The sequence below is a fragment of the Macrobrachium rosenbergii genome, chromosome 56 (assembly GCF_040412425.1).
Source record: "Macrobrachium rosenbergii isolate ZJJX-2024 chromosome 56, ASM4041242v1, whole genome shotgun sequence".
NCBI classification, from domain to species: Eukaryota; Metazoa; Arthropoda; class Malacostraca; order Decapoda; family Palaemonidae; genus Macrobrachium; species Macrobrachium rosenbergii.
In genome coordinates, this window is record NC_089796.1 from 35,710,478 (window position 1) to 35,738,089 (window position 27,612).

Genomic DNA, 27,612 nt, shown 5'->3' on the forward strand with positions numbered 1-27,612 from the left:
ACAAACTGCCAGCTCCAAAAGAATATTTATACTGCACTATCAAATATAATATTTAGAGGTTGGCCACACCTCTTCAAATTAATCAATGGTAGATCACTGCTACATATATACAATATACAACATAGGGTTTTATTTCAAATTAAATTTCACTTAAAAACTTACCATAAACTTTAAAAGAATAATTTTATATTAATATTTCCTCTCTTCATTACCTTACAATTTACTAAGAAGAAAGAAAAATAAACAATTTTCGAAGTGGAAATGCATTAACCATCATTCACCTAACCTAACTTAACCTCATTTCTGGGTTGGCACGAGCACATCCTGGTATTTACCAATCCTGACTGAAAGCATAGGCATCTGCTGCTTAGGCTAGGTGGTGATTGACTTCATTGATCTTACTACTTGTTCATTTCAGGCTAACATGTGGCTAGTTCTAAAAATGGGCACCGCCATCAGGCTACCATGCTTTATCTTTTCTGCCAGATGTCAGTAGTTTTTAAAATTTCATAAACACTGCTATAACAACCAATCACTGCGATCTTGGTCTTGGCACCAATTTATTCTGATGATTTGTTCAGAATAAGTATAGCTTTTCAAACCGTAAGTAATCATATAGCCCAAACAGTTTGAAATGTACTAACCTAAATTGTAGCCTAAGTTTTTATGCTACAACACCCAGGTTACTTCAACTATATTATTCTAACACAATCAAAACCATATTGTGTTGCGTATATTATCCAAGACATAAATGGTACAAACTTACTGAATTGAGATTGGGATTGGCGTGAGCACAATCTCTGCTTCGTGACTCATCCGAAGCACACTCCAAGAAATTCTCCTTACATTTAGATATGCATATCTCCTGAAGGAAATCTCCCTAAATGAACTTTATCATGAAAAGGAATACTTGAGTGGATTTGAAGGCACCGACAACTATGGCTGAATTTTCTGAGTCCTTTCTTAATACAGCTACACTGCACCAGAGCTGTAAAGAGACTGCCTCTCATGACAGTCTTTGACCAACACCAAGTGTTCAACTAACAAACGAACCAACAAACAGTCGATGACCGGTACTTAAGCACTATTACATGTATACTTGCTGTACAATTAAATACACGAAACAGCCAAAAAAAATGTTTTTCACAACTAAATACAAACACAACAAAACATAATATCCTTCTTCTATATTATACACATTTCCACTTGACGTAAATTTAGAAAGAATACATAAAACCGTACCACAACTTGTAGAAAAGTACAATTTCTTTTGTCAAAGTGTTGACAGAGAGTGGTTTGTTTGTGCTAGGGTTTAGGAAAATCAGACCTTCCGGGATGTTTGCCATGACCTCTAGGTAAACCTTAAGTGCTTGAACTGGGCATAATGTTTTGTCTGACAATTTGAGCTTCCTTATCAGAATAGGAGATTTCATCATTTGAAGGGTTCTCATTCTTGGCCAGGAATGATGAGCATGGGGACAACTTTAAGGTTGGCCAACTTAAGAAAAAACACATCAATGGAAAGAGGAAGATATGCAAATGCACATGGTGCAAAAAAAAAAAAATAAAAAAATGTTTCCGTACCTTCCACGGGAAGTTGAAAGTTACTATTTACAACCCTTTGTGGGGCCTCTTTTACCAGACACTCGTAAAAATATGTTAGTTTTACCAAGTTATGCATGTTTTTCCTAATGATTATTTTATGTTATTTTGTAAAATTATAATTACAGCTCACACAATATCATAACGGATAAGAACTAAAATCAGTAACAAATTGAGTATATATGTTGTAAAATATTTACGAGATTTACTGAGATGGGGAGATGCAGTAACTTTTGTGAGGTATACATGTATTTTCTAATATTTCTCTGTACTTTTCTTTGCAAGAGTACAATTATAGCTGACATACTATCATAAAAGATAAGAACTAAAACCAACAGCAATCCCTGGGTATATTTATGAGCAAATAAATAAAAAGGCATCCTGGAGCGGCAGAGAGGCAGTACATTCCTCTCTGAAATTTCAAGGCATACTGATCGATGTCTCTCCTATGATGAGCTAAATAGTTGCCATAAGTCATTTATGGCCCTTTGAAGTGCTACGAACATTTTTCCTGTTAAATTTATCCAAACCGAATGGTGCATAATATTAATACTCGTGAGGATTCCCGTCCATCACCCAAAACCTGGTATAGATACTGATATGAGGATTCCTATCGATTAAGGGTTAATAGATAGGCTATGCTACTTCATTAGATTACTAGCTGACCGTTCATATAGACTATGCTAGCCGAAAACTGGCTTCCAACTGCATTCAACTTCCAAATCTTGGATTTTACTGTGCTGGAAGTTGGCATTAGAAGGCTTCCAGAATCTTCCAAAACAGTTTACTCATGTGGCTAAATCACCCTTCTGTAAGGACTTTTCAAGGAATCTTTTGTGGCTCAGCTTATTGAACAAGCCCAACAACAGAACTGTACAACATATCCTCTCCTTTGAACAAAGGGAATCCAGGAAACAAAGAACCCAAGATTTCCCTTTTTTCCCCAAACCAAAGAAGGTTCACCATAATTCGGAGCCACATAAGTCTCCAGTCACCCTGAAGGATTCTCACAAAAACAAAAGGGGACAACAGCAACAAAAATATCCTGTTTGAATTGTCCAAAAACACTCTTACCAGGGAAAAGGAAAAGGAATGCCTAGGGTGCCTATCAAAGGCAAAGGGAGAGGTTGAGCCCAATAGGAAACATATGGTCTGGGGTCGTCTTCTACAGCATCACATGCAATGGAAATCCTCCCCTTAGGGACACAGTATTATTATCTTTAACGGGCTAGGGTGGAAATGATCTCATACGTCCCCCCTTTTTTTTAAAGAGTATTCTACAAACAGTAGACCCCTCTCTAGAAGATTACGTGCTGAAGTCCCTTTTAAAGGGAGCCATAGAGAAACATACATATATTCACCACAGCAGTTGGAACACCAGGCATGTCTCTTCAGTGCCCCCAAAAAAGGATTCCTCCAAACAGAGGGGGATCCTTGACCTATCAAAATTGAACAAAGACAATGTTTGCTACAGTTTCTGGATGACTACTGTTGCCTAAGTACATTCAATTGTTCCACAAGGGACCTGGAATTTTTTCCTAGATTTGAAAGATGCATACTGACGTGTCCCTATCGTTTTTCCCTTCTGCCCCTTCTTAGGGTTCTGGATAGGAAAGGTAATGTACAGATTCAAGGCCATGTCCTTTGGACTCAAACCAGAATAGAAATGACCTCAAAAGGTTCCTTGCACAGCCCAGCATTTCCAGATGGCAATTGGAATGCATGATGGGCCTGTTACAGTTCAGACCTATGATAGATCCAATTCTTAGATAGCAAAAAAAAAAAAAAAAAAAAAAAAAATTTGGCTATGGCATGCAAGAAAAAAGATGATGGGATCGGCCTTGTCAAAGAAATAAAATAGTTAGGGAGATTTTCTGGCTGTGGACTTGAAAGTGGTCTCTGGCAAAACAGGTCACCCTGACTCCTCCATCTGTATGAGTGATAATACTGTACATACAAATGCTTCCTTGACAAGTTGGGAAGGTCATTGGGAGGATCATCAGGTAGCAGCGAGGTGGTCATGCTCGGAGGAAATGTCATATCAGCTTCCTGGAGCTGATGACTGTCTTTTTGTCTCAGAAAACTGAAACCTCCAAAAGAGAGACATTTTGTTGGTCCTAGACAACATGATTGCAATTTCCTGCATCAAGAAGTCGGGCTCATGTTCACCTCCTCTCAGTACAGTAATACTATCCATCCTTGGATAGTGCAAGCGAAGAAGTGACACTTGTTCTGCAATTTATATGCTTCCACAACGAGAAGTGGTCCTGTTTGCTACATGTGAAACCACCAATTTCTTGTGCATGTGTCTATGAACTTGGACAATCAAGCAATAGTAAGAGATGCATTCCTATGAGACTGCAACAAATGGAGGATGATATACCCTTTTTCCCCCCATTGCCCCAGATTTTGAATGGTTTGAACTGCTTCTAACCTTCAAAGGAACTGCTTACTTATTAGCCCCAAATTGACCAAACAGTCATTGGTTCCTATTACTTCAACAACAGGCGAAAAATTCAATTCCATTACTGTCAGCTGTTTTATTCCAGACAGAAGGGAGGAAAGTCATCTATGTGTCCTCCTTTCTGAGTGGAGACCTTCAAGTGCGGAATTTTAAATCTTTGTGTGGCGTGAAAATTACCCATTCACCATTGCTAGGTACCTAGTGCAGGAACTACAGGCATTGTCTATTCGGCAAATACCATTCCATATGAAAAGTATGGTTAGATTATATCCATGCTGAGAACCCATTTGAGATCTCTGCTGAAGACAGATGCCTTGCTGTTACAGTATTGATGCTAATATAGAAATTGTCACTTCTCTCCTCTGGTCGTTTGCATTACAAAGACCTGCTCCTGCAAGGCTTCCAACTATTTGATCACTGAATAAGATGCTTTGGCTTCTGTTAGCCCCTCATTTCAGTGGGCCCAATAGAACCACAACTCACATGCTGCAAAAGACGATCTTCTTGACTGCTTTGGTATCAGGAGCTCATATTAATGAACTGGACTCTTTTAGACAGGGATGCTACATCACTCAAACAGCTTGTCCCCTGGCCCAGCATTCCTAGCCAGAATGAGAACTCTTTAAATGAGGAAATCTGTTCTGATAAGGAAGCTCATTTTGTCATACAAAACATTATTCCCAGTTCAAGCACTTAAGGTTTACTTAGAGGTCACAGCAAACAAACCATTCCCTCTACTGTATATGGGCTAAGAATAAACTTAGTGCCCCTTATTAAAAAGGCATACCCACACTCCTTTCCTAAGTCACAATTACATTAGGAAAATAAGTATATCGTTGGCTTCCTTCACAAATGTTACTTTCAAAGAAGTCTCAGTGTTCAGGATGGTCATCAGAGACGGTATGGTTAGTCCTGACCCCATAGACACTAGAGCGGAAAACCAGGGGTCATCTGGATATGGTGGGTATGTTAAGATATCGCTGGGAAAGGTGTAACAATACTGTGACCAAACCCAGCATATTTAGGTAAGTCAGTATGGAACTGCATCCCAAAAGAAGTTCATGTTTGGTTTTATGTTGTTTGTTACCAAATCCAAAAGGGTATTTGGAATAAAGAATGTGGTTTAAAACCTGTGGCTTGACTTTGAACCAAAGTTTTTCTGGGTTGTTGGGATTGAATTCAAGAGCTTAAGCCATTTTGTCAATTGTCAATTACTTTGGTAAGCTCCTTTAAGGACGAACAGCAGCTACACTATCAAACAACAGATTTTGATGTAGGAAAAGCCTATTTTTGGTAGCCACTGAGTCCTCAAACCCACCCACTTTCCCTGATGAAAGGCATGGGATTTGGATGAATATCATCCTGCATAGACTTGAGTAAGGTAGGTCTCACACAGTGCGTTGTTGACTCAGTGATGGCTGACTTGCAAAGTGATATTTGCAGGGCCATGTTTACAATGGCGACATACTTATGATGTCGCTGTTCCTACTTCTTGCAGGTTGACAACAGGAATTGAGAACCGAGGTAATCACTGTAGATAAGAGAAAGAACTCTCTAATGGACCAGGAGATAACTCCTTTGAGGACTCACAGCGGCTACCAAAAGCAGGTTTTTCCTACGTCAATACCTGTTTTTTAGTATCAGCCATAATTGGCAGTTCTTTTGAAGGAGAATGAATAGCATTTGAAGTTTGAGAAGAGCTGGTGTGTAAAATCATTACCATAATTATTAGATGGTGTGATGTGATGTGCAGATTGTTGATTTAAAGATATTTCAGGAATGCTGAGTTTTGATATTCTCAAATCTACATGAAACTGGATATTTATTTTTAATGCTGTGGTTAATTTTGCTTGGTAGCCTGGTTAAAGTATGTTCATTAGCAATTACATCAGTTGTAACTGTTAAAGGGGTGTCCATCTCCAGTGCACCATGTAGTACACAATGCCTTTGATTACATTAGATTAGATTTGGGTAGGTTGGTTACTGTGGATTTGATATTTTTCTGGTGTGCACTTATGATTTTTTATGTAAACCCTTGGCTAAGTAGTGGACTATAAAGAATAAGCTTAAGCAGAATACAAGCACACCTGATGATGAGTGGGCCTGTGCAAATAAAGTGTACAGTATTACTTTGCCTAAAGTTGGGCCTGGCATATAATGATGATCAATAAAAATTCACATAGAAAAGGTAGATTTTTCTGCTGTAGAAGTACAGCAAGTATTTATGTGACAAGAATATGTGTTGGCCTCAAGAAAGTTTTTGGTGAAAGAGAGAGGAAAAAGAGTTGGAGAGAACAAAACCATTGGAGAATAAATAGAAATATGGAAGTTGTATGTATAGAGGAACCCAAGTTGTTAGTTATTTGGGACAGAATTCTATGAAATCTCTTGTCTCTGTCATAGAAAGTTGGGCAAGAATTATATGAATTAGCAAAATAGTTTTACCTAAATTTCCAACCAGAAACGATAGTCATAAATATTGCTAATGATCATATTTATCAGGGTTAGAGATCAGATTCAGCTGAAGAAACTGAAAATTATTTGGAAAAAATTATTTTTATATAAATTACTCACCAAGTAATTACATTGCTATTAATTTCACTCGCTCGGGACGCAAATTTTGAAATTTGCGGGTCGCACTATTTTGTTTTGGTTAGGTGACTCGCCCCACCCCGATTTGGGGAAAGAGAGGAGGAACTAGCAAATGGGCTTCAATTTGTTTCTGGTGGCTGTACACCAGTTGTTAGCAGCAGCTTATTGATTTTTGGAATTCATCTTTTCCTGTTGTATTTCATCGTTTGGTGCAGTATTCTGTCTTGGTAGCGGTTACAGCACATTTAGATAGTGTTAGGTTCTTTTAGAACTTTAATTGTGACATGAAATGATTTGACTCATCCTGATTTTGACTGGAACTGACTTGGTTTACGTAATGTCAGACTCAAGTTCATCTAGCTTTAAGGAATCATATGACTCATACGATCTGCACAGGCTGTAGGGGACAGGTGTGTTCAGAAGAGTTTAAGATGTAGCGAATGTGTTGATTGGGACTTGAAAAAATGGAAGACTCAGAAATCACAGTGGAATAAAACAGGTAAGGATAAGAAGAAGAAGGCTGCTGCTAGGCAGACCAGCAAATCTTTAGCTAGCCAGAAATCTCATAGTTCTGTGAATATTGATAATGTTGACATCGATGTTGACATTGCTGTGATTTCTATTAATCCCATTGCCAACCCTTCTCCTGTGCAACCGTCTCCTTTACCTGGCTTTCACTTCTGAACCCAACCTCGTGACCAGCCTCGAGTTAAAGGTTGATAAAAGGTTCTAGTTGATTGTCGAATCCACCACATAGTTAGCTTCATCTGGTAAAGTGCTTATGGATAACAAAAGTGAGTTGGAGTGCCCTTTAGTGCCCAGTGTTAGTGTTGTGTTGGCAGAGTGCGTGCAAGTAAAGTGTTGTTGGAGGAGGTGGCTACCCGGCCCACCGATTCTCCAAGGCAAAGGTCAATGACATACTCCCCTGAACCTGGGAAGAGTCAAACTGGTACCCTAAGGGAGGTTGGTGGGGTCTGCCCTCAGGTAGTCGTCCCCTCGGTTGAACCTGTTGCTAAATCCCAGGTTGCAGCCAAATGCCACTGGAAAGGCATTTCCTTGGACAATCATTGTCTTTCCTCTAGTTTGGAGGATTCTTCTCCTAAGCGGCAATGGCGCTTTGTAGACAAGTCACATTCTCTGACAAGAAGTGCTAATGGTGCTTTGCATTCTTCTCCAGTGCCTTGCAAGAAGTCTAAGGACACCTTGGATAGTCCCTGACCTTAATGTAGTAGTTGGGACATCCTGGAGCATCTTTCTTCCATTCTTCCAGCAGTGGAAAGTCAGAATGTGACTTCTAAGCGCCCATCGTCTCGCAAACGCTCAGCTTCATGTAGAATGTCCTCTCCTGAATGTCCTCAGTTGCCTGAGTCTGCCTTGACTCCTGAGCGCCCTGTAGTGACAGAAGCCCCTGTTGTTACCGAATTCCATACATCACCTGAATGCCTGAAGGTGTATAAGCACCCATTAGCATCCGGGCTTTCTTCAGTTTCCAAGCGCCCATCTTCTCTTCAGCACCGTAGAGCGCCTGTTGTTTTCCGAACCCTCTGTGTCTCTCAGAGGCCCGACTGTTATGAAGCACCCATCAGCACCTGAGTGCCCACGTTCGGCCAAGCACCTTTCTATCGCTGTTGATGCTTCTTTTGCTTCTGTTCATGTTGGAACACAAGCAGTAATTGATGATTCTCCTGCTTCTCAGCCTAACCCACTTCAGTCTTCGGTTAGTAGCAGTTGCCTTTTACAGTGGACCCTATCCAGATGAATCTGGACAGCATTTTGAGCCTGCTGAAAAAGGGTCCTTTGGCTCCCCAGTCCACGGGTTTGGCCTTGTCGCCTATGTCTTCTAACAATGAAGAAGATATACTTGTACAGGACGCTAATCCTTCCACTTACACATCGCTGCTAAGGTACCTGTTAGCTATCTTTCCGAGCTTCTTTTCTCTGGCAGCTCCTCCTTTGCCGGCATCCGCTTTCCTGATGGAGGCGCAGTTGTCAGACTCTTCTAAGCTACCGAAGTTAGTGCTTTCTTCTTCAGCAAAGAAAGCATTGAGTGATATTGATGGATGGCTTTTGGAGAAGAGGGAGCAAGGTTGTGCCATCTTTAGTTTTCCTCCATCTTGGCTGACCAAGAGGAGACACCTTTCATTTGCCGCAGGGGAAGCTCCTTCCCTGGGAGTCTCTGCCTCCTCCCAGGGGGACTTCTCTGGGTTAATCGATTCTTCACGAAGATCTGCGTTTTCTTGAGTAAAGATCATGTTTAGTTCTTCAGAGCTTTTTGACCTTCTCAAAATCCTTTTTAAGGTTTTTGAGGTTCTTAGTTTTATGGATTGGGCTGTGGGCTCTCTAGCCTGTGAGATTAAAGACTGTGCATCTGTATGTGAAGATAGTTCCTCTGATTGGTTGGGGTTGCTGTCTTAGGAGTTGGCTTCCCTTTATGCTATGGGGGTTCTTAAAAAAGGAAGCTGTGGTGTTCGTACACCTCTAAGGAATAACTCCCTCTCAAAAGTCTGCACTTTTGTTTTCCTGTCTAGACCATCTTCATTTTGTTTCCTCAGTCGACTGTGCTGGAGATTTCGTCTGACCTGCAGAAGAAGAGCACACAGGACCTTCTCATGCAGTCTTCTAGACGCCCTAAGGAGATGTTGATGCTTCCCCCCAGGATTGTTTTCCCTTTGCAGTTATGTCCCTTTTGGAGTAACAGACTAAGATTGTATTCCAGATCTTGTTGTGGTAACAGATTTGTGTCAAGAGCCATCAAGAAGTCATCCTCCCAAATGTCCTCATGCAAGTGAGAACATTTCCCCTCCAAACACCAGTAGGAGCCAAACTCCTTCTCTTTTGGAAGAGGTGGAGAAAGAAAGGGGCCAAGCCTTGGATAGTTGGTATTCTCAAGGAAGGATATTCCATTCCCTGCCAAGAAAAGTCTCCCTTATTCAGCTCGCCAGTAACATTGATGGCATACTCCAAAAGCTCAAAGAGGTTTTCGGCTATCTCAGAGGAAGTCTTGTCCCTCCTCAGAAAGCGGGCGATAGAAATAGTAGAGAATGTGAATTCCCCAGGATTTCACAACCATCTCTTTGTGGTGCCCAATGCGTCAGGAGGCTGGTGGCCAGTTTAGACATAAGCGCCCTGAACGTCTTCGTACAGAAGACAAAGTTCAGAATGGAGACAAACCATACCGTTCTGTCATCCATTCACCAGGGAGAGTGGATGACATCAATAGATATGCAGGACACATATTTTCATCTTCCAATACACCAGGAATCAAGGAAATATCTAAGGTTTGTCTACGGGACAAAGTCTTTCAGGTCCGCGCCCTATGTTTTGGGCTCTCGACGACACCACAAGTTTTCACCAGAGTTCTCACTCCCCATGCCAAATGGCTCCATTTGATGGTTGTCAAGATCTCCCTTATACCTTGACGACAGTGGTGGTCCATTCGGATAGTACAACCACCCTGTCTTATATAAAGAATCAAGGGGGAACACTCTCTTTCTCCCTTTATGAGATAGCAAGGGAGCTTCTTCTTTTGAAGGATCGAAACCGGACAACTCCTCTGACTCGATTCATACAAGGGAAGTTAAATGTTCTGGAGGGCGAACTGAGTCGCCAGAAGCAGGTGTTTCCCACAGAATGGACTTTGGATTATCAGGTGTGCTGAGATTTATGGAAACTGTTGGGGGACAGCAATCCTAGATTTCTTTGCTACTTCCAGAAACCACAGACTTCTTCTGTTTTGCTCACCAGTACCAGATCTTTTAGCATGGGCAACAGATGCCATGCTTCAGGACTGGTCCGACAAGCTCCTCTGTGCCTTCCCACCTCTCATTATGGTAAGACAGGTGTTGAACAAATTCTAGCTACACTAGAATATCTCAATGATCCTAGTAGCACCATTTTGGCCAGCGAAGGAGTGGTTTTCGTACCTTCTCAAACTACAATCGGACTTCCCAAGACTGCTCCCACAAATGCATCATCCACTCAAACAACCCCACTTTTGGCATTTTAATCAGGGGTTGTCTACTCTGGCCCTGACAGGCTACAAACTGTCAGGGAATTCCTACAAAAGAAAGGTTTTTCAAAATCAGCATGTCAGAGGTTGTTGGCTCAGATGAGGAAGAGAGTTTTGTGTCCTGTGTAAGGGCTTTAAAGTATTACCTTCACAGAACAAAAGGAGTACAGGGATCACCTAATGCTTTATGGTGTTTGGAAGCTCATTCTTTGATTAGAGACGAGGTTTTTTTTCCTTGTGTAAAGTTAAAGCACATGAAATCAGAGCAGTAGCAGTTTTAGCTTTCAAGCATAATTTGTCTCTTCCATACTGCAAACCTTTTTTTGGAAGTGTCAGTTGGTTTATGCTTCTCATTATTTAAATGAAATCAAGACTATACATGATAACTGCAGTCTGTTTTCGGTGGCTGGTGTGGTGTTGGGTAAGGAAGTGTAGGAAGCAATCCTTTCTATTATTATAATACACGAAGTCGCTGCACAGACAACCCTTAATTTACACTTAGTTTATTGAAAGTAGAACCTAGATATCAAAACAAAGTTATCAACATTTTGATCTGTCCCTTTCTTTACCTGAAACAGATATTGAGATGGCACGGTTAAAAGGGGCAAGGATGAGAGGCTGGGTGCCACTCCCTTAAGCAGCTTAGCCCAACTAAGCTGCTTAAAACAACCTTCTAAAGGCAGATTAAGCTGCTGAATTGTCTTTCCTGTCGCAGGATACCTGGGAAGAGGCAACCAGATGGCTGAACACCTGGGCAAATGACACACCTTTTGCACACAGTCACCAATCTTTGCACTCGGTCAGGACACTCAGCCGAGGCCTTAAAAAGAGAAGGACAGGAGATCTCAAGAGTTAGTCGCTGAGTAGTCGTTGGGCAGTCAGTCACGATGCAGTTGGGCAGTTAGCCATACACGCGGGCGAGTGATACAAGACGCTGAGAGTCATCCTCCAACCTTCCACCCAGATGTTCACACCAGGCTCCTGACATGAACCCAGTACTACCGTCAGCCTCGAAAGGACATACCCAGGAACCTGAGTATGATGTCAAGTGTGTGATTGTCCCTCGTCATCCTTCGCCAGAGACCCGCTTCCCCTAGGGTAAAGTGCGAGTAAAGATATTTCATTCTCGACCGTTTGCCCTTTTGAAGTGTGACCGAGTGCCAGTATTGTTTCTTATCCTTGTGTCATTTGTTCAGTGCCTTTTGCAGTGTTTCTTGTTCCTGTGTAAAATGTTCAGTTATCCCTCGAGTCCTTGGCACCCTCAGCTCAGACTTGAGTCATATTCCGTGTTATATTTTCCTTTACTGGTGTGTAATGTGTAAATATCTCTTGCAGAGGGACCTATTCACAGTGGACTCATCTTGGACTGTGCCTTGCTCTTAGTCAAGACTCCAGTAGGAGGATCTTCAGGCATTGCAAGCCCTTTAACAATTCAGTTACCCATTTTTCCCTTCTAATGCTTTCTTTTGTAAATATAAATCCTTAATTTATCCCAAGTGTTTACGTAACATTTCCTTATGAAGTAGAGCCTTCAGCTCCTAAAATCATCCCTTGTTTGGTTTTTTACGATTTCCCCTTACGCAAGTCAGAACTCCAAGGCCAATTAAATAAAGTTTCCGTTGCCGGCCTGTAAAAATCACTAGAAATGCCATAAACCCAGGGATATTCGTAAAACTATCAATCTTCACCTTGAAACAAGGATGTTGAGTTTTTAGGGGATCCTGGGGGTACGATGTGCCTGGAGTACCCTCCAGTTCTTTTATGGTTGGTAGTGGTTTTTTATTATTGTGGTTTTGGTGACTGTGTTTTCTCTGGTTGTCTAGTTTGTAGTGCACCCAGGGCAGAGGCAACTTTTTATCTTTGTAAGCAATCGGAATTGTCCTTTGCTGCAAGGTACCCACTGAAATAGTAGGTGACTCTCGGCTTTATCACCGCTCCACTATGCGATAAGACGAGCACCATCCAGAGGCAGTATCTTCCTGCAGCAGCTCGCTCATCAAGTAAGGATTCAGCAGGCATTATTTTAATTTTAGCAATCTTGTCTATTCTCAAGTTCATTACCATTATTAATGTTTTGGGGTAGATGTGTTCATGCATCCCAACTCCTGTCAATGTGGGAATCAGCAATGTATTACTTGGTAAGTTATTTATATAAAAATGACATTTGCTGATAATATAAAGTTTTATGTATACTTACCAAGTAAGTACATGATTGGAGCCCGCCCTACTCCCTGCGCATGAATATAAGGGCATAAACAAATTGAAGCCCATTTGCTAGTTGTTCCTCTCTTTCCCCAAAAGTGGGTGGGGCGAGTCATCTACCAAAACAAAATAGTGTGACCCGCGAATTTCAAAATTTTGGCTGCTGAGCTAGTGAAATTAATAGCAATGTAATTACTTGGTAAGTATATATAACACTATTTTATCATAAAAATGTCATGTTAATGCTTGAATTAGAATATTTTACTGATGGTTTGAAGAAGCACACTGGTTTTGCAGGTGATGAAGTAAATCAAGAAAAGATTGTGCTCTTGGGAAGCCATTGCCCTCACCTGAACACTTTGCACATCAGCACAGCCACAGTGGAAGGGGATGAACTACTGGTGAATCCTGGGAATCTGTTTTCATCCTTAACTTCATTGCATTTGCAAGTGTGGAAAGAAGCAGTTATAAGCAGTAAGTTGCTAGCAAGGAACTTTATTTTTGTAAATGTGATATTTCTCAGTACCGGTTTTTTTTTTTTCACTGTAGAACTTTGGCAGTCTTATTTGTGTCATACATATATTTTGGAGGATAGTAATAAACTTGTATACCTACTCTGTACATGTAATTAAGACATTGCTGTTTCTTGGCCATATTTATCTTTCTTTAGTATTAATGGTAAAGAAAACATGAGAAGCATCAACATTTTCAGATTATGCTATAATAAGCTGTATTTATTAGGTAGAATCTGAATATTCTTAGTTTGGATAGAGGGGTAAAGATATACACTATACAGTAATACCTTGAACTTACGCGAGTTTAGGTTCCAGAACCCCTCCTGCGAGGCAAGGATTCGCGCAATTTTGGTACGGTCACTAAAAATGCTAATACATACGGTACATGCTTATTTCTAGAGTTTAAACTCTAAATATGACAAAATCATGCTCCCAAAGCACTTTAATTTCATTTAAAAGCTAGCTTAGTACTATACTGTAGTTCATATTTCATTACAGTACTGAGAGAGAGAGAGAATAATAATAATAATAATAATAAATAATAATAATAATAATAATAATAATAATAATAAGAAGCTTTATTTCCAATATTTACTTTGGCTATTCTGTATCTTAAATGGATAAAATGTATTTTGATGCCAAAGTTATATAGTATCTTAAATGGATAAAAGGGATTTTGACAAAGGAAAAATCTATTTCTGAGGAAGGCCCCGTGTCACCCGGTGAAATTCCATACTAACACGAATTTCTAGGTATAAATTGCTAGATATACCAGAGAAAAAAGAGCTTTCAGGAATGCTGGGGTTACTACCCCCAGATCGAGCGTCTTCCCTGAGGAAGACGTCGGTATAACCAAGGGTGAGTGAAAGGATCACAACCACAGAGCTACACTCGATAGATATCCCCATGTCAAAACTCCTCGAAGAGAGCGGTGAGCCGTTACAGCCCCCACGCACAGGCACCCGCCAGGCCGGCGACACCAGCGCCACCTACATCATTCCAGACTAGCACCACCCCAGGCTTGGCATGTGCAAGTAGGGGGGAGCGGAAGCCACTTCTGGGAGGGTCACCAGGTGACACGGGGGCCTTCCTCAGAAATAGATTTTTCCTTTGTCAAAATCCCTTTTCTGAGTCCAGCCCCGTGTCAGCCGGTGAAATAGTGATAGAGAATCATGCCAAGACTGCAAACTACAAGGAAACAAAAAGGTGATCTGAAGAAAAACACAAGCTATGGAAACGGATTTAATGAGGATATCTCTCACATGAAAAAATGAATACTAACATGAAAATACAGTAATACGACCTTAAAAGTAGAATACAAAGTCAATACACCAAACAATATGGCAGGCAAAATACATTCAAAAATACTTAAGATTATAAGGCAAAATACATTCAAAAATACTTAAGATTATAAGGAGTAAATATGAACTTATAACTAAACATAAGAGAGACATCTACAACATGAGAAAATTTATGGGGTACATGGAGCAAAATAAAAAACAGCCCAGTACCCCTAAGACAATCCAAAATTACAGCATGTCAAAATATAGTCACCAAAAGATAATAAAAAGACAATAATAATATCAATATGAGGAGCAAGGCAGTGAGGCATGATCATCCAGAAGGGCAGGCAGAGAAGTAAATGAGGCAGGTGGACAGGGGGGAGGGGGAAGGATAAAGGATAATGGATAATTAAGGTGGGGGAATGACACTCCCCACAGCCACTGTAGAAAATTTCAGGGCTTCGAGTGATTTTAAATAATGGCGTTTAAACACTAGAGGTGATTTCCAACCCGTATATTTGGTAAGTTCTGAAAAATCCATATTATGAAAATAATTAGTGGAAGTAGCTACTGCACGAATATCATGAACCTTAGGGACTGAATCCGGGTTAGCTTGTTTAATGAAATACAGAATTTGTTGCCTTATTGCATTTAACGAAAGAGTTCCACCTTTCTCTCTGATAAAACAGAGGACCCGACTTACACTGTGGAGTTCTTAAAAGGTAAGACTTTAAGGTATAGACTGGGCATAAGGACTGGTCCTGTGGAAGGGGCACCACCTTCCAAGGAGACCACCTGTCTTGAGGGTCCTCATTTTTAGCTAAAAATCTATGATCAGGAGAAAGGAGGGCTTCTCCGGACGGGAGGAAACTAACAAAATCATCACCTCTAGAGAGAGCCGACAGCTCTGAAATTCTGGCACCTGAAGCCAAGCTAATCAGAAATAAAGTTTTCCTTAACAGATCCAAATAAGTGCATTGAGAGTTGTCAATCTCAGATGCTAACTTGAGCACATCATTGAGGAACCACGTAACAGAATGTGAGCGTGATACGGGTCTCAGACGAGCGCATGCTCTAGGAATAGATGAAAAGTAAGAATCTGTAAGGTCAATTTTAAAACCATATAAGAATACCTTCTTCAGGGCTGACTTAGCTGTGGTAATAGTGGCCGGGCAAGGCCTTTTTCAAACAATGATCTAAAGAAGGTAACTGCTAGGTTAGTAGTCATGGTTTGGGCTTCAGATGTCTTCAGAAATGGAGGCCAATTTCTTGACTGCTGAGTCATATTGTCTGAGAGTAGAATCTCTCTTGTCTGATTCTAAAAACAGAGTGTTAACGGGGTCAATGTTTGCTCCCCTTTGAGCTGCGAACTTTATAAAGTCCATAAAACTAGGGCATTCTGAATTCTTGAGGAAGCTGACACAGTCTTGGTTTGTACTGTTTGGGTCAGTTTGGGGGAACCAAGACTCCGCAACCCGAGTTCCTGAAGAAGAGGGAACCAATTGCTCTTCAGCCAGTACGGGGCTACCAGGGCTAGTTGACCCTTGAATGACCTGAGTTTGTGCAGTACTTTCAACAGCAAATTTATTGGGGGAAACAGATAAATCTTCTCCCAATTGTTCCAGTCTATGGTCATTGCGTCCGTGGCATACGCCTGAGGATCCAGGTTCGGGGCCACATAACAGGGAAGCTTGAAGTTGCTCTCCGTCGCGAACAGATCCACTTGGAGACCCGGAACCCGGCGGCAAATCCAATTGAAAGACTCTCCGTCCAGAGACCACTCCGTCTCCAATGGAGTGGTCCTGGACAGGGAATCCGCCACCACGTTCCGCACCCCCGCTAGGTGGGTGGCTGACAGATGCCAGCTGTGCTTGTTCGCCAGGGAGAAAATAGCTACCATAACCTGGTTTATGCGACCTGATTTGGAGCCGCCCCTGTTGATGCAATGAACTACCATGGCGCTGTCCAACACCAGTCTGATATGAATCCGGCTGGGGGGGCGGATTTTCTTTAAGGTTAGAAATACCGCCATAGCTTCCAAGGTGTTTATATGGAACTGTTGAAACATTGTAGACCACGTTCCTTGTACTTTTGTTTTGGTGAATATCCTCCCCAGCCGCTTAATGAGGCGTCCGTGTGAACTACCAGCGTCGGAGGAAGGAACTGAAGCGGGACTGTCTTGGACAGGCCGCTGACTGTGGACCAAGGCCGCAGTCTTGCCTTTAAAATCCGGGGGATGGAGGAGACCTTGTCTCTGAGCCTGACATTGGCTCGACTCCGCCACACTCTGTTTATGTCTTTTAGTTTTGCTTTTAAGAGCAGGTCCGTCACTGAGGCAAATTGAAGGGAACCGAGGATTCTTTCTTGGGCCTGGCGGGATGCTGCTTTGTCTCTCAGGAATTTCCTGGTAAGGGAGGCTATCTCCTTCCGCTTGGGAGGCGGGAGGGATAACGTGTATGAGGACAGATCCCACTGGAGACCCAGCCACTGAAACTGGGACTCCGGAGTCAGGCGGGACTTCTCTCTGTTCAGTTGAAAACCTAACAACTCCAGGAAGTTGATGACCGTGGCCGTGGCCTTCCGGCATTCCAGAACTGTTGGTGCCCAAATTATCCAATTGTCTAGGTACGCTGCTAGGGATATCCCTCGGGACCGGAGTTGCTGAACTACCATGTCCGCCAGTTTTGTAAATATCCTGGGTGCAATATTTAGACTGAAAGGCATGACCCTGAAGGAATAGGCTTGATTCCCGAGTCTGAAACCCAGGAACGGAGAGAAGCTCCGCGCAACCGGGACGTGATAGTAAGCGTCTGAAAGATCGATAGAGGTGGTGACGGCTCCACGCGGAAGTAGAGTCCGTACCCGTGCTACCGTAAGCATGCGAAATTTGTCGCATTTATGTAATGATTTAGACGCGACAGATCCAGAATCACTCTTTGCTGATCGGAGTCTTTCTTGGGAACAGTGAACAACCTGCCTTGAAATTTGAGGTGCCTTACTTTCTTTATTGCTCGCTTGTTGAGCAGTTCCGCCACATAGTCCTGTAGGACTCTTGAGGGTGGCTGGTAAAACCTGATGAGAGGAGGGGGGTCCTTGGTCCAGCTCCAACCTAGACCTTTGGACACAATGCTGTGTGCCCAAGGGCTGAAGGACCACTGGTCTCTGAACCAGTAAAGGCGACCACCTACCTGACTGTTCTCAGTGGGAGGAAGCGGGTTTGTTTCCTCTACCACGTCCAGGTTTACCTCTTGGGGCGGTGTTGGACTTGCCTCTGTAAGGGGTCCGACCTCTTCCCCCCCTTGCACTCCTATTAAGGCCGTGAAAGAACCCACGGCCTTCATAGGTAGGATTGTATGCTGGTGAGGCAACATACGAAGGTGCAGCAAGGGAATGAGCTGGTTGGACCAGCACGTATTGTTGGGGATGAGTTTTAGAGGTGGAGGGCTGCGCGACTGCTGAGACCGGGACAGCTTGAACTACCATCTGATGATGAGGCCTCTTGTGTCTCCTGAACTGCTTACCACTCTTAGTCTGGGGGCCGCCAGATTCTGGGGTCTTACGCTTGTAGGCTGAGATACCCCAGCGAGAGCAAAGACTCTGGTTGGCTCTAGTAGCCTCCCTCAGCACACTGGCTACCTCTTCCTCTGGGAAGAGGTTAGGGCCCCAGATAGAGCTCTTCATGAGCTTGTTAGGCTCATGACGTATGGTGGCTTCAGCAAAGATGAATCTCCTGCATTCTAGCTTAGCCATCATAAAGTCAAAAAGGTCTGTCTGAAACCCTGCTAACAGGGATTTAGCCAGAACCTGAAAGAAGGGCTCATCTGCACAGGAGACGGCAGTCGCTTCTGTGAGGCAGACGGAGTTCAAGGACTGGGCTAGCCTAGTCCGGGCCTCAAATTCTGTCTTCAGCAAGGCTTCCGGGAGCTTAGGAAGCTGTTCGCTGAACTGGGTAGACGCACAGTAAGCGTCCAGCTTTCCCACAGTAAAGGTGGACGGGCATCTGTCCAGAACTCCTCACCCCTGGGAATACCAGGGATGTGAGTCTGTCTCCCTTAATTGAGGCAAGGGGTTGCCGTCAAAGCTTGCTCGAGCCGTAGCCAGAGCCACTTTGTTTAGGCATGGAGTGGCAACTTATCACCCAGGGCAAACATGGTGTAGTTGCCCTTGAAAGGTGTAAGCTTTGTGTTGTCTGCCTGCCACTCCCGTAAGAGTGCGCAGGAGAGCCGACTGAGCTTGGTCCCTAGGGAAGATCACTGTCTCTCTAGGGACCTTGTCTGAGCGTACCCAGGCTTCCTCTGTCAGCCTAACGAAGCCTGGGTAAGGGGGCAGGAGATCGGGAGGAAAGAACTCAAGTTCCTCTAACCGTCTCGTGCCAAGACCTTCAACAGTCAATGTGCCCTCGTGCTGAATGGCACGAAGGGCAAAACGCCAAGGGTTCCCGACATCGAAAGGAGGGAAATCAGCCGTGTCAGGGATAACATACTGTGGTTCGACTCCGCCGGGGCGAGCCATTCCCACCAGTATATTATCATGGCTGTGAAGTTTCTCAGAAATTTGGGAGAACTTCGACTCGACCTCCGCCGAGAACCTCTCGAACAACGAGTTTGCAAACGCCTCCGGGTCAAAGGCAGGCTGGCGAGGAGGGCTTGGTTTTGATGCCCTCTTACTCGCGCCTTTGCCGGAGGTTCCAGGTTTGCTCCCGGAGGCTACAGGTACGGGGACCTTAGCCTTCAATGGGGGGAAAGGCGATGCTTTCCTGGAAGACGACTACTTAAAGCCCTTCGCCTTCCATGAAGTCTTCAGCTTCAACTTAGGGACAGCTGATGGGGCCCTGTCACCCAAGGTGGAAGACTTAACAAAACCTGAAAATGAAGATACAGAGGAAGATTGGGAATCAAAAAGGGCGCCCGCCCCCGCAACCTCACTTACCTCACTACCTACCACTTGGTCCGGCTCTGTGGTCATCGGTTCCAGGTCCAAGTCTAACGCGGCGACATCCTCCGACACCTCCGCATAAAGAACGTCCTCTTGGGGTGGCTGGGTCGCATCCCGGATCTGCTGAATGATGGGGTTGGCCAACTCCTCGGAACCGCAGCAGCCACCCGGGCGCCGGGTAAAGCAGGTCCCGCAACTTAGAAACGCGAGGACATAAGGCTTCCCCGACGGAACATTTCTTCCGAACCCAGCCACCCAGGCGCGGAGAGACTCAAGGGAAGTCTTCTTGGAGGACTCGTCCGCCTGTAAGAGAACGGACAATTAGGGTTGAACGGAAATATAAGCCCGAAAACCATATAAACACTACACGGATATGAGGAACGTAAGAAATGAGAAGCTACATCTTACCGACTCGTCCTGGATGCCAGCGCACAGAGCGAAGCAAACCTCACAGCCGTCGGGTGCCAAACAATGAGGTCATCCAACCGGACCGCACAGCCAGCGTGGGTCCGCACACCACATGCCCATACGGTTGCTGGAGAGAAGCGGTGCACCCGGCTCCTCACAACGAACAGTCTGTAAGTGGAAAAAGTACATGAACCTACCACTCTAAGCAACCTAAAGCTGGAAGGCCAGGGTATTTTCGCTACCACCGGAATGCTCCGGTGAGAAAAACCCCTCATCAGAGACGAGACCACCAAGCCATAACTTAAACAGAGTGGGAGGCAAGATACTCCCGGTCACCGGAATACTCCAGCGGAACGGAAGGTTTGAGACAACAGGGACCCACCACAAGGGCTGCCAGCAAAAAAAGACGGCGGAACCCCAGGGTGGAGCACTGGACTCAATAAACACATAAAATAAGTGTAGTGGCGGAGTGAGAGGCTCACTCCGCCAGATAATATAAATAAATATATATAAGATACAAGTGATGGTAATAATGAGAAAATCACCTCCGGAGACCGGAGGTATCCCTCTCTCCCTCTCCTCTCTCTCTCTCTTGAACCTCCCCGCCAGAGAAACAAAGGTGGGTGAGGTGCCTGTCATGAAAGGCCAAGTATAATATAAGCCGGAGCAGGCGCCAACAACCCAACCAAAGCAACCCGACGGAGAGTGGACAAGACCAAAGAAAGAATGTTGAAACCAGCTCAATCTTGGAGAGTGGCAAACGAAACATCAAAACAAACACAGCGCTGCCGGGACTAGTTCTGGGAGGGAACGATCTCTCCACCAGAGGAAGTCCCCAACTCGAGAAAACGCCATCTAGCGCCACCCGCACGAGAAAAGGCAAGAGCTGGCCTGAGATGAGGGTGGGAGGGAGGGTGGTGGGGTAGGGAAGAGGAGTAGGCTAAGAAGAGTGAAAACAGGAGACAAGGGAAAGTAATTCACCCGCTCGACTGCAATCACATGCCACGCCAAGAAACATAATACGAGCTTGGCAGGACAAGCCTACTCCTGAGGGAAGGGATGCGACCAAGAACTCAACGCCCGACTCTGACTAGGCAAAGCCTAGGTAAACACCCGTGCTTAGGCATGGCCTAGGCTAACGGAAAGGAGTAAGGGAGGGTGGAGGAAGGAATAACAGGGAGAGAAATTCTGTGCTGAGAACCAACCAGGACCGAAAAAGAGGGGGCAAAAAGGCAAATAGCCTAGAGGAGGCACACCAAATGAACTCTACCCTTTGAAAAGAAGGGGAGGACAAAGGGCTCACTCTGCCACCCCAAAAACGGCCACTGGAGGAAACAGCAACAAAACTCCCTCAACCTGATATCTGCCCCACACCTAACCTATGAAGAGGGCGAGAGGACAAGGAAGATGAGCCTAACATTATGAAAGGCAAGGGAGAAAAACCCACACACAATATAAAAACCATCACAATAAACACAGTATACATAAAAAACTAAATTCCAAGAATAATGTGCTCATGCGAGGTGCGTAGCCTAACACCGGGGAGCGGCCAGACATAGAGCTGACGCTACCCCGAAGAGGCAACAATATATATATATATATAGCACCAATGCAAAAATATAATAATAATAATAGTAAATAAGTAAGACCAACCTGGGAACTCATCCTGGAGGGGAGACCTAAGCGGGAATGACGGGAACCCTATAGGGGACTCGTTATGGGGGTCAGTAAATTAAACAAACTCCAATAAAACCCCCGCCCAGGAAACACCGCCAGGAAGAGATCCGGGGGGAAAAGATAAGTAATATAACGACAAGGAGACAACCCCGACAGAAAAGACTGAAGGGGCAACCTCACGGTCAGCATGGCTGGCTAGGGGACGCCGTGGCGTCATAACAACAATCTCATAATTGTGAAATATGGACAGATGCAGCCAAACTTATCGAAAAAACCCCACAATAAGATGGTACTTAACTTAGAGATGGTGAAACTGCTAGAAGACATGGCGAAAAGCAGGAAAACACCCAAAATAGCACAAGCACAAAAATCTCGGTGAAGATAATCACGTGCTAGAAAATGGAATGAAGTAGGTGGCGCTGGTGTCGCCGGCCTGGCGGACGCCTGTGCGTGGGGGCTGTAACGGCTCACCGCTCTCTTCGAGGAGTTTTGACATGGGGATATCTATCGAGTGTAGCTCTGTGGTTGTGATCCTTTCACTCACCCTTGGTTATACCGACGTCTTCTTTAGGGAAGACGCTCGATCTGGGGGTAGTAACCCCAGCATTCCTGAAAGCTCTTTTTTCTCTGGTATATCTAGCAATTTATACCTAGAAATTCGTGTTAGTATGGAATTTCACCTGGCTGACACGGGGCTGGACTCAGAAAATGTATTTTGATGCAAGAGTTACATTTCATACCACGTACAATTTACTATATACAACGACCCTGAATGAACATCTTAAAAATACAAAATGAAATGTAGCCCTGTAATATATAGTGTAGTAGTACTGTATGTATAATTTTATTTACATGTGTAAATTAAGCATTTTGATTTAGAAACTTGTACTCTTATTGTTACAATTCTGTAATGCAGTGATATTATTACAGTATAAAGAGTAATCAACCTACAGGCAAAATGTGTTTCTTTAATGCTGATTTGAAAGAATTGTTATTAACTATTGTTTTTATACCTGTTGGTAGCTTATTCCAAGCCAAAGGACCCTGTACAGTGAACGATCTTTTACCCAGCTCGGTATTTGTCCTTAGTATGTAATGGTCGATGCTTTTCTTGTTGTCCTGTCACTTCCAAATCTAACTGATGTCAGAGGAAACATCCATGCTAGTAATAAATTACTGTACAGTATTTAGTATTTTATAAAATAGTAGACATAAGTTGTACTGTGTTCTTTGTTCTATATGTAGCCACTCTAATTTCTTTAAAATTGGGGTTACATGATCGTATTTCTTTGCCTTCCCATCAGTCACTTTTGCCGCAAAGTTTTAGAGTTTTTGTACTCGATGTTGTTGTTTAGACGTAGTGCCCCATATCTTCAAATAGTAGTTCACTATGCTTAACAGAAGAGATTGAATGACCATTTTACATATTTCATTATCAAACCCGTCTTTTATTCCATTTAGGTAAATTAGTATTCTATTCACTTTCCTGCCAACTTCATTTATATAAGCATCAAAAAGCATGTACTGATCGAAGTAAACTCCAAGGTTTTTTACATGGTCACTTTTTGTAATAGCATAGCCATTAAAATTTATGACTATATTATCTGGAACTTGAGAAATTTATTGCCTCGAACCAAGGAAAATATATTGAGTTTTAGATTCGTTTACATTTAATCCATTGGTTTTGAAATAACATTTAGCATTTTCTATGATACTTTCCGCTCTTGAAATTAGCATTTGTAATTCTTCTATGGTTCCGGTGATTAGGGTTTGACTGTCATCTGCATACTGTATTAAAAGGCAATCCTGTAATGAAGTAGACATGTCATTGATATAAATTAAGAAAAGAATTGGTTGTAATATTGATCCTTGTGGGACTCCAAATTGTAATGGTTTAGTGGTACAATACATGTACATACGCTACCGGGGTCTAAGCGATGACAGGCAAGACAGCTGATCAAGAATACAAAGTCTACCCCAAAACCAAATCGAAGTCCTTCAAGAGAAGGCATTGTGCTTACCCCATACAAATGGGAAAAAGCATGTTAAAAGAAGAAGAAGAAGAGGAAAATATTACATTGTCTATTCTTACTGGACTGATATCGATTTTCCAAATAATTTTTAAACCAAAATGGGTCAATTTTTAGTTGTATAAATTTACTAAGTAAGACATCATGGCTAACATTCAAATGCTTTAGAGAGATCCAACAATATAAGAAGAGAGATCTTTTTTTCATCTATATTAATATAAATTTTTTCTGTAATCTTCATCAACGCGGTTTTGGTTGATAGATGTAGCCTAAAACCATGTTGGGTTTGTGATAATAAGTTATATTCTTTAAGACATTGCATGAGCTGAACTGAGACTGGTAGAAGTGAAGTGATGTAGGCCAATAATTTCTGACTACATCTGGGTTACCATTCTTAAAAAATGGTATTACATGAGAGAGTTTCTAGTCGCTGGGGTAGAAACCGGTTACAATGAAGCTGTTTACTATAACAGTTAAGTAAAAACTTATCAAGGTTGAGACATCTGGTATTAAACGGAGAGAAATACCTTCTGATCCAAATGCTTTTGAGTCATTCAAATCCCTCACTATCAAGGCAACTGTATCTGTGTAAACGGTTTGGGCCCTGAAAAGGTTATTAGCGATACCTTGAGGTATAATAGTATCTAAAGTGGGCAGGTTATTATTTGCATTCAAGGTCAGGTGAGAATTTTTGAAGACTAGTCGACCTACATTTGCAAAATATTTGTAAATTCTTCTGCTTTATCTTTCTTATCTTTGTAATCATGGATACTTATGTTACTGTTTGTAGCAGGGATCATTTCATGAACAATTTTCCATTTAGTAGACAAATTACCATGACAGTTTTTAAACTTATCTGTAAAATGTTATGCCTTTTTATGTCAATAAGTTGATTAACTTGTTTTTAATAGTTTTTATAAATATTTCTTAAATCTAAGTTTAATGTGTCTGTTTTGAATCTTTCATGCAATTTGTCTCTTGCTTTCATTTGTATTTTAAGGTCATGGCTTATATCAATAAAAATACTAATAAATTTAGGAACTTAAATATTTACATTGTCAGTACTTAAAACTGTATAAAGTCCATAGGCTCTATTTGATAGGCTGTTACAGAACATATTTTTACTGTAGTGTCTTAAACTACGAAATATTTTAATTATAGGCTGTCTTTTTGATTTTGAAATATCAATTTGTAGTGTTACCAACTCATGATCAGCAGTAGGACAGGGAACTACATCAGCTTTGGAAATAATTTCTCCTCTGTTTTTGATAATAGACAGACAGAGAGAGAGAATTTTTCGGTATCCTTCCGTAGCAGTACTTTCTTCGACCAACAATTGGCAACATTTTCTACCCTTTGCGGTCAATATGTCAAAATAATTGAGTTAGGTTACACCCCCTCGCTCCAAAGGATCGGAGAAGAGACTAGGGAATCTATTTTATTCATTTAAAGTTTACTATAGAAATGCAAAAAGTTGTAATTATAGCATGGAAAAAAGAAAAAAAATTAATAACAAAGTAAGTCAAGTTTATCTGTAAAACTACACTATACAAGACAAATAAATAAGGGATTTTGACAAAGGAAAAATCTATTTCTGAGGGAGGCCCCGTGTCACCCGGTGAAATTCCATACTAACATGAATTTCTAGGTATCATCATCATCACCCAGGTGCCATATCCCCAAGGACGTCGGCAACCATGGCTCGCCACTCCTCTCTATTTCCGGCTCTCTGCAGCAACTGAGCTGCAGACATTCTTCCTCCAGTCATTCTCACCAATCCATCCATATATTTTTGTCTAGGTCTTCCTCTTGGCCAACTTCCATTGATTTTACCAGTGAGAGAGAGAGATGTTCTAGTTCTTGTCTTCTCACTATGTGACCCACAAACCGCATTTGTCTACCTCTCACTGAAGCCAAAAGTTCTCTCTCAATGCCTACTCTCTCTAATACCTGCTCATTAGTTTTCCTTTCTGTCCATGATATTTTCAGCATCCTTCTCCAAAACCACATTTCTGCAGCCTGTAACCTCTCCTCATCTGCCTTCCTCAAGGTCCAAGTTTCACAGCCATACAACAATACAGACCAAACAAAACATTTCACAAATCTTCTCCTAAGATTCATCGATATTTTTGAGTTGGCGACTAATTTCTTTATCTTACCAAATGCATCTTTTGCCATGGATATTCTCTTCCTGATCTCTTTTTCGCATTTTCCATCACTTGTGACAGTGCATCCTAAATAATTAAAACTATCGGTTTGTTTAACTGTTTCAGCATTAATTCTTATATCTGTTCTTGGGGATTTCATCTTTGGGGATAACCATAACTTCTGTTTTCTTAGTATTTATTGACAGACCTCTTTCTCTGCTTGACTCGTGTAAAGTACTGACTAAAGCTTGAAGTTTATCATGAGAGTCTGCAACAAGTGCTGTATCATCAGCATATCTGATATTATTAATATTGACTCCTCCAACCTTAATTCCTTCCATATCTCTGAGATCTCTCATTATCATTTCACTATATAAATTGAAGAGATCAGGTGATAACACACAACCTGTCTTACACTCTCTTGATGTGCCGAGTCTCTGATTCGTCATTTTCTACTTTCACTGATGCCTCTTGATTCCAATATAAATTCTTTATCAATCTTAGATCTTTCCCATCGATATTTATCTGTTCCAATATCCTTATAAGGTCTACATGTCTAACCCGATCAAAAGCCTTTTCATAGTCAACAAAACAAACATATAGATCTTTTTTCACTTCTATTGCTCTCTCCATCAACATTCTCAAAATAAAAATTGCATTTCTTGTCCCTTTATCTCTCATAAAACCACACTGTTCATTGCCAATCTCTGGGAGTGTCTTATTTCTTATTCTATTCAAAACAGTCCTTAATATTATTTTTGTGATCTGACTCATGATACTGATAGTCTGGTGTTTATTGCACTCAAGTGTTCCTGGTATTTTTGGCATTGTGATAAATGTTGATTTGTACATCTGTGTTGCAGGCTCTCCATCTTCATATATTCCTTCCACTATTTCCATTAATATATCAATGATGTATTCTCCCAGAGCTACCAACATCTCTGCTGCTATTCCATCATCACCTGTTGCTTTATCGCTTTTCATTTGTTTTAAAGATGCCTCTATCTCTGATCTGATTATACTTGGTCCCTCTCCGTTGTCATTGAAGTCTAGATAATTCTCCAATATATTCCGTCCATCTTTCCAATATTTCTTTTGACTCCATTACTATGGTTCCATCCGCTTTTTTGATACCAGTGCTGATACTTCTCTTCTTTTTAAAAGTAATTTCTTTCACCTTATCATACTTTCTCCGTTCATCCCTTTTATCCAAATCTTCTACCTCCTCACAAATCTCATCCATCCATTTCTCCTTTGCCCTTGTGCATTCCCTCTTAATAGTTCTATCCAGAGCTCTATATCTATCTTCATTTTACCCTTCTGTTGCCTTCTTTCATCCATCATTATCAAGATATCTTCTGTCATCCATTCTCTCTGGGCTCTCCTTTCTGTTGTTGGTATTATTTCATTACCTTCTCTTATTGCATTTTCCATATTTTGCCACTTTTGCTGAGGATGTTGGAGCACTGGGCCTTCCTCCTTAAGCTGGTCATATCTATTTCTTACAATTATATTATATTGGTTCTTCATTTCCTCTGTTTTCAATAATTTCAGTTGCCTCTTTGATTTAGGTGTACTCTTCCTCTGATTTTTCAACTTCACCATCACTGTTGCTACAACTGGTACATGGTCACTATTACAATCGGCTCCTGGGTAGGTTTTCACTTGCTTGACAGAGTTCCTAAATCTTTTATTGATGGTTAGAAAGTCTATTTGGTTTCTAACTCTGTCACCAGGGCTTTTCCATG

At 42.1% G+C, this 27,612-nt stretch overlaps 1 protein-coding gene across 2 annotated transcripts in view; it reads left to right on the top strand.

Moving 5' to 3' along the window:
* LOC136836268 (F-box/LRR-repeat protein 20-like) overlaps window positions 1–27,612 on the top strand; it is a 286,367-nt gene that overhangs the window by 166,559 nt on the left and 92,196 nt on the right. For both annotated transcript variants that reach the window (XM_067100295.1, XM_067100296.1), the window contains exon 6: window positions 13,167–13,343. In XM_067100295.1, coding sequence (XP_066956396.1) covers window positions 13,167–13,343 — 177 coding nt within the window. The remainder of the gene's footprint in view (window positions 1–13,166; window positions 13,344–27,612) is intronic.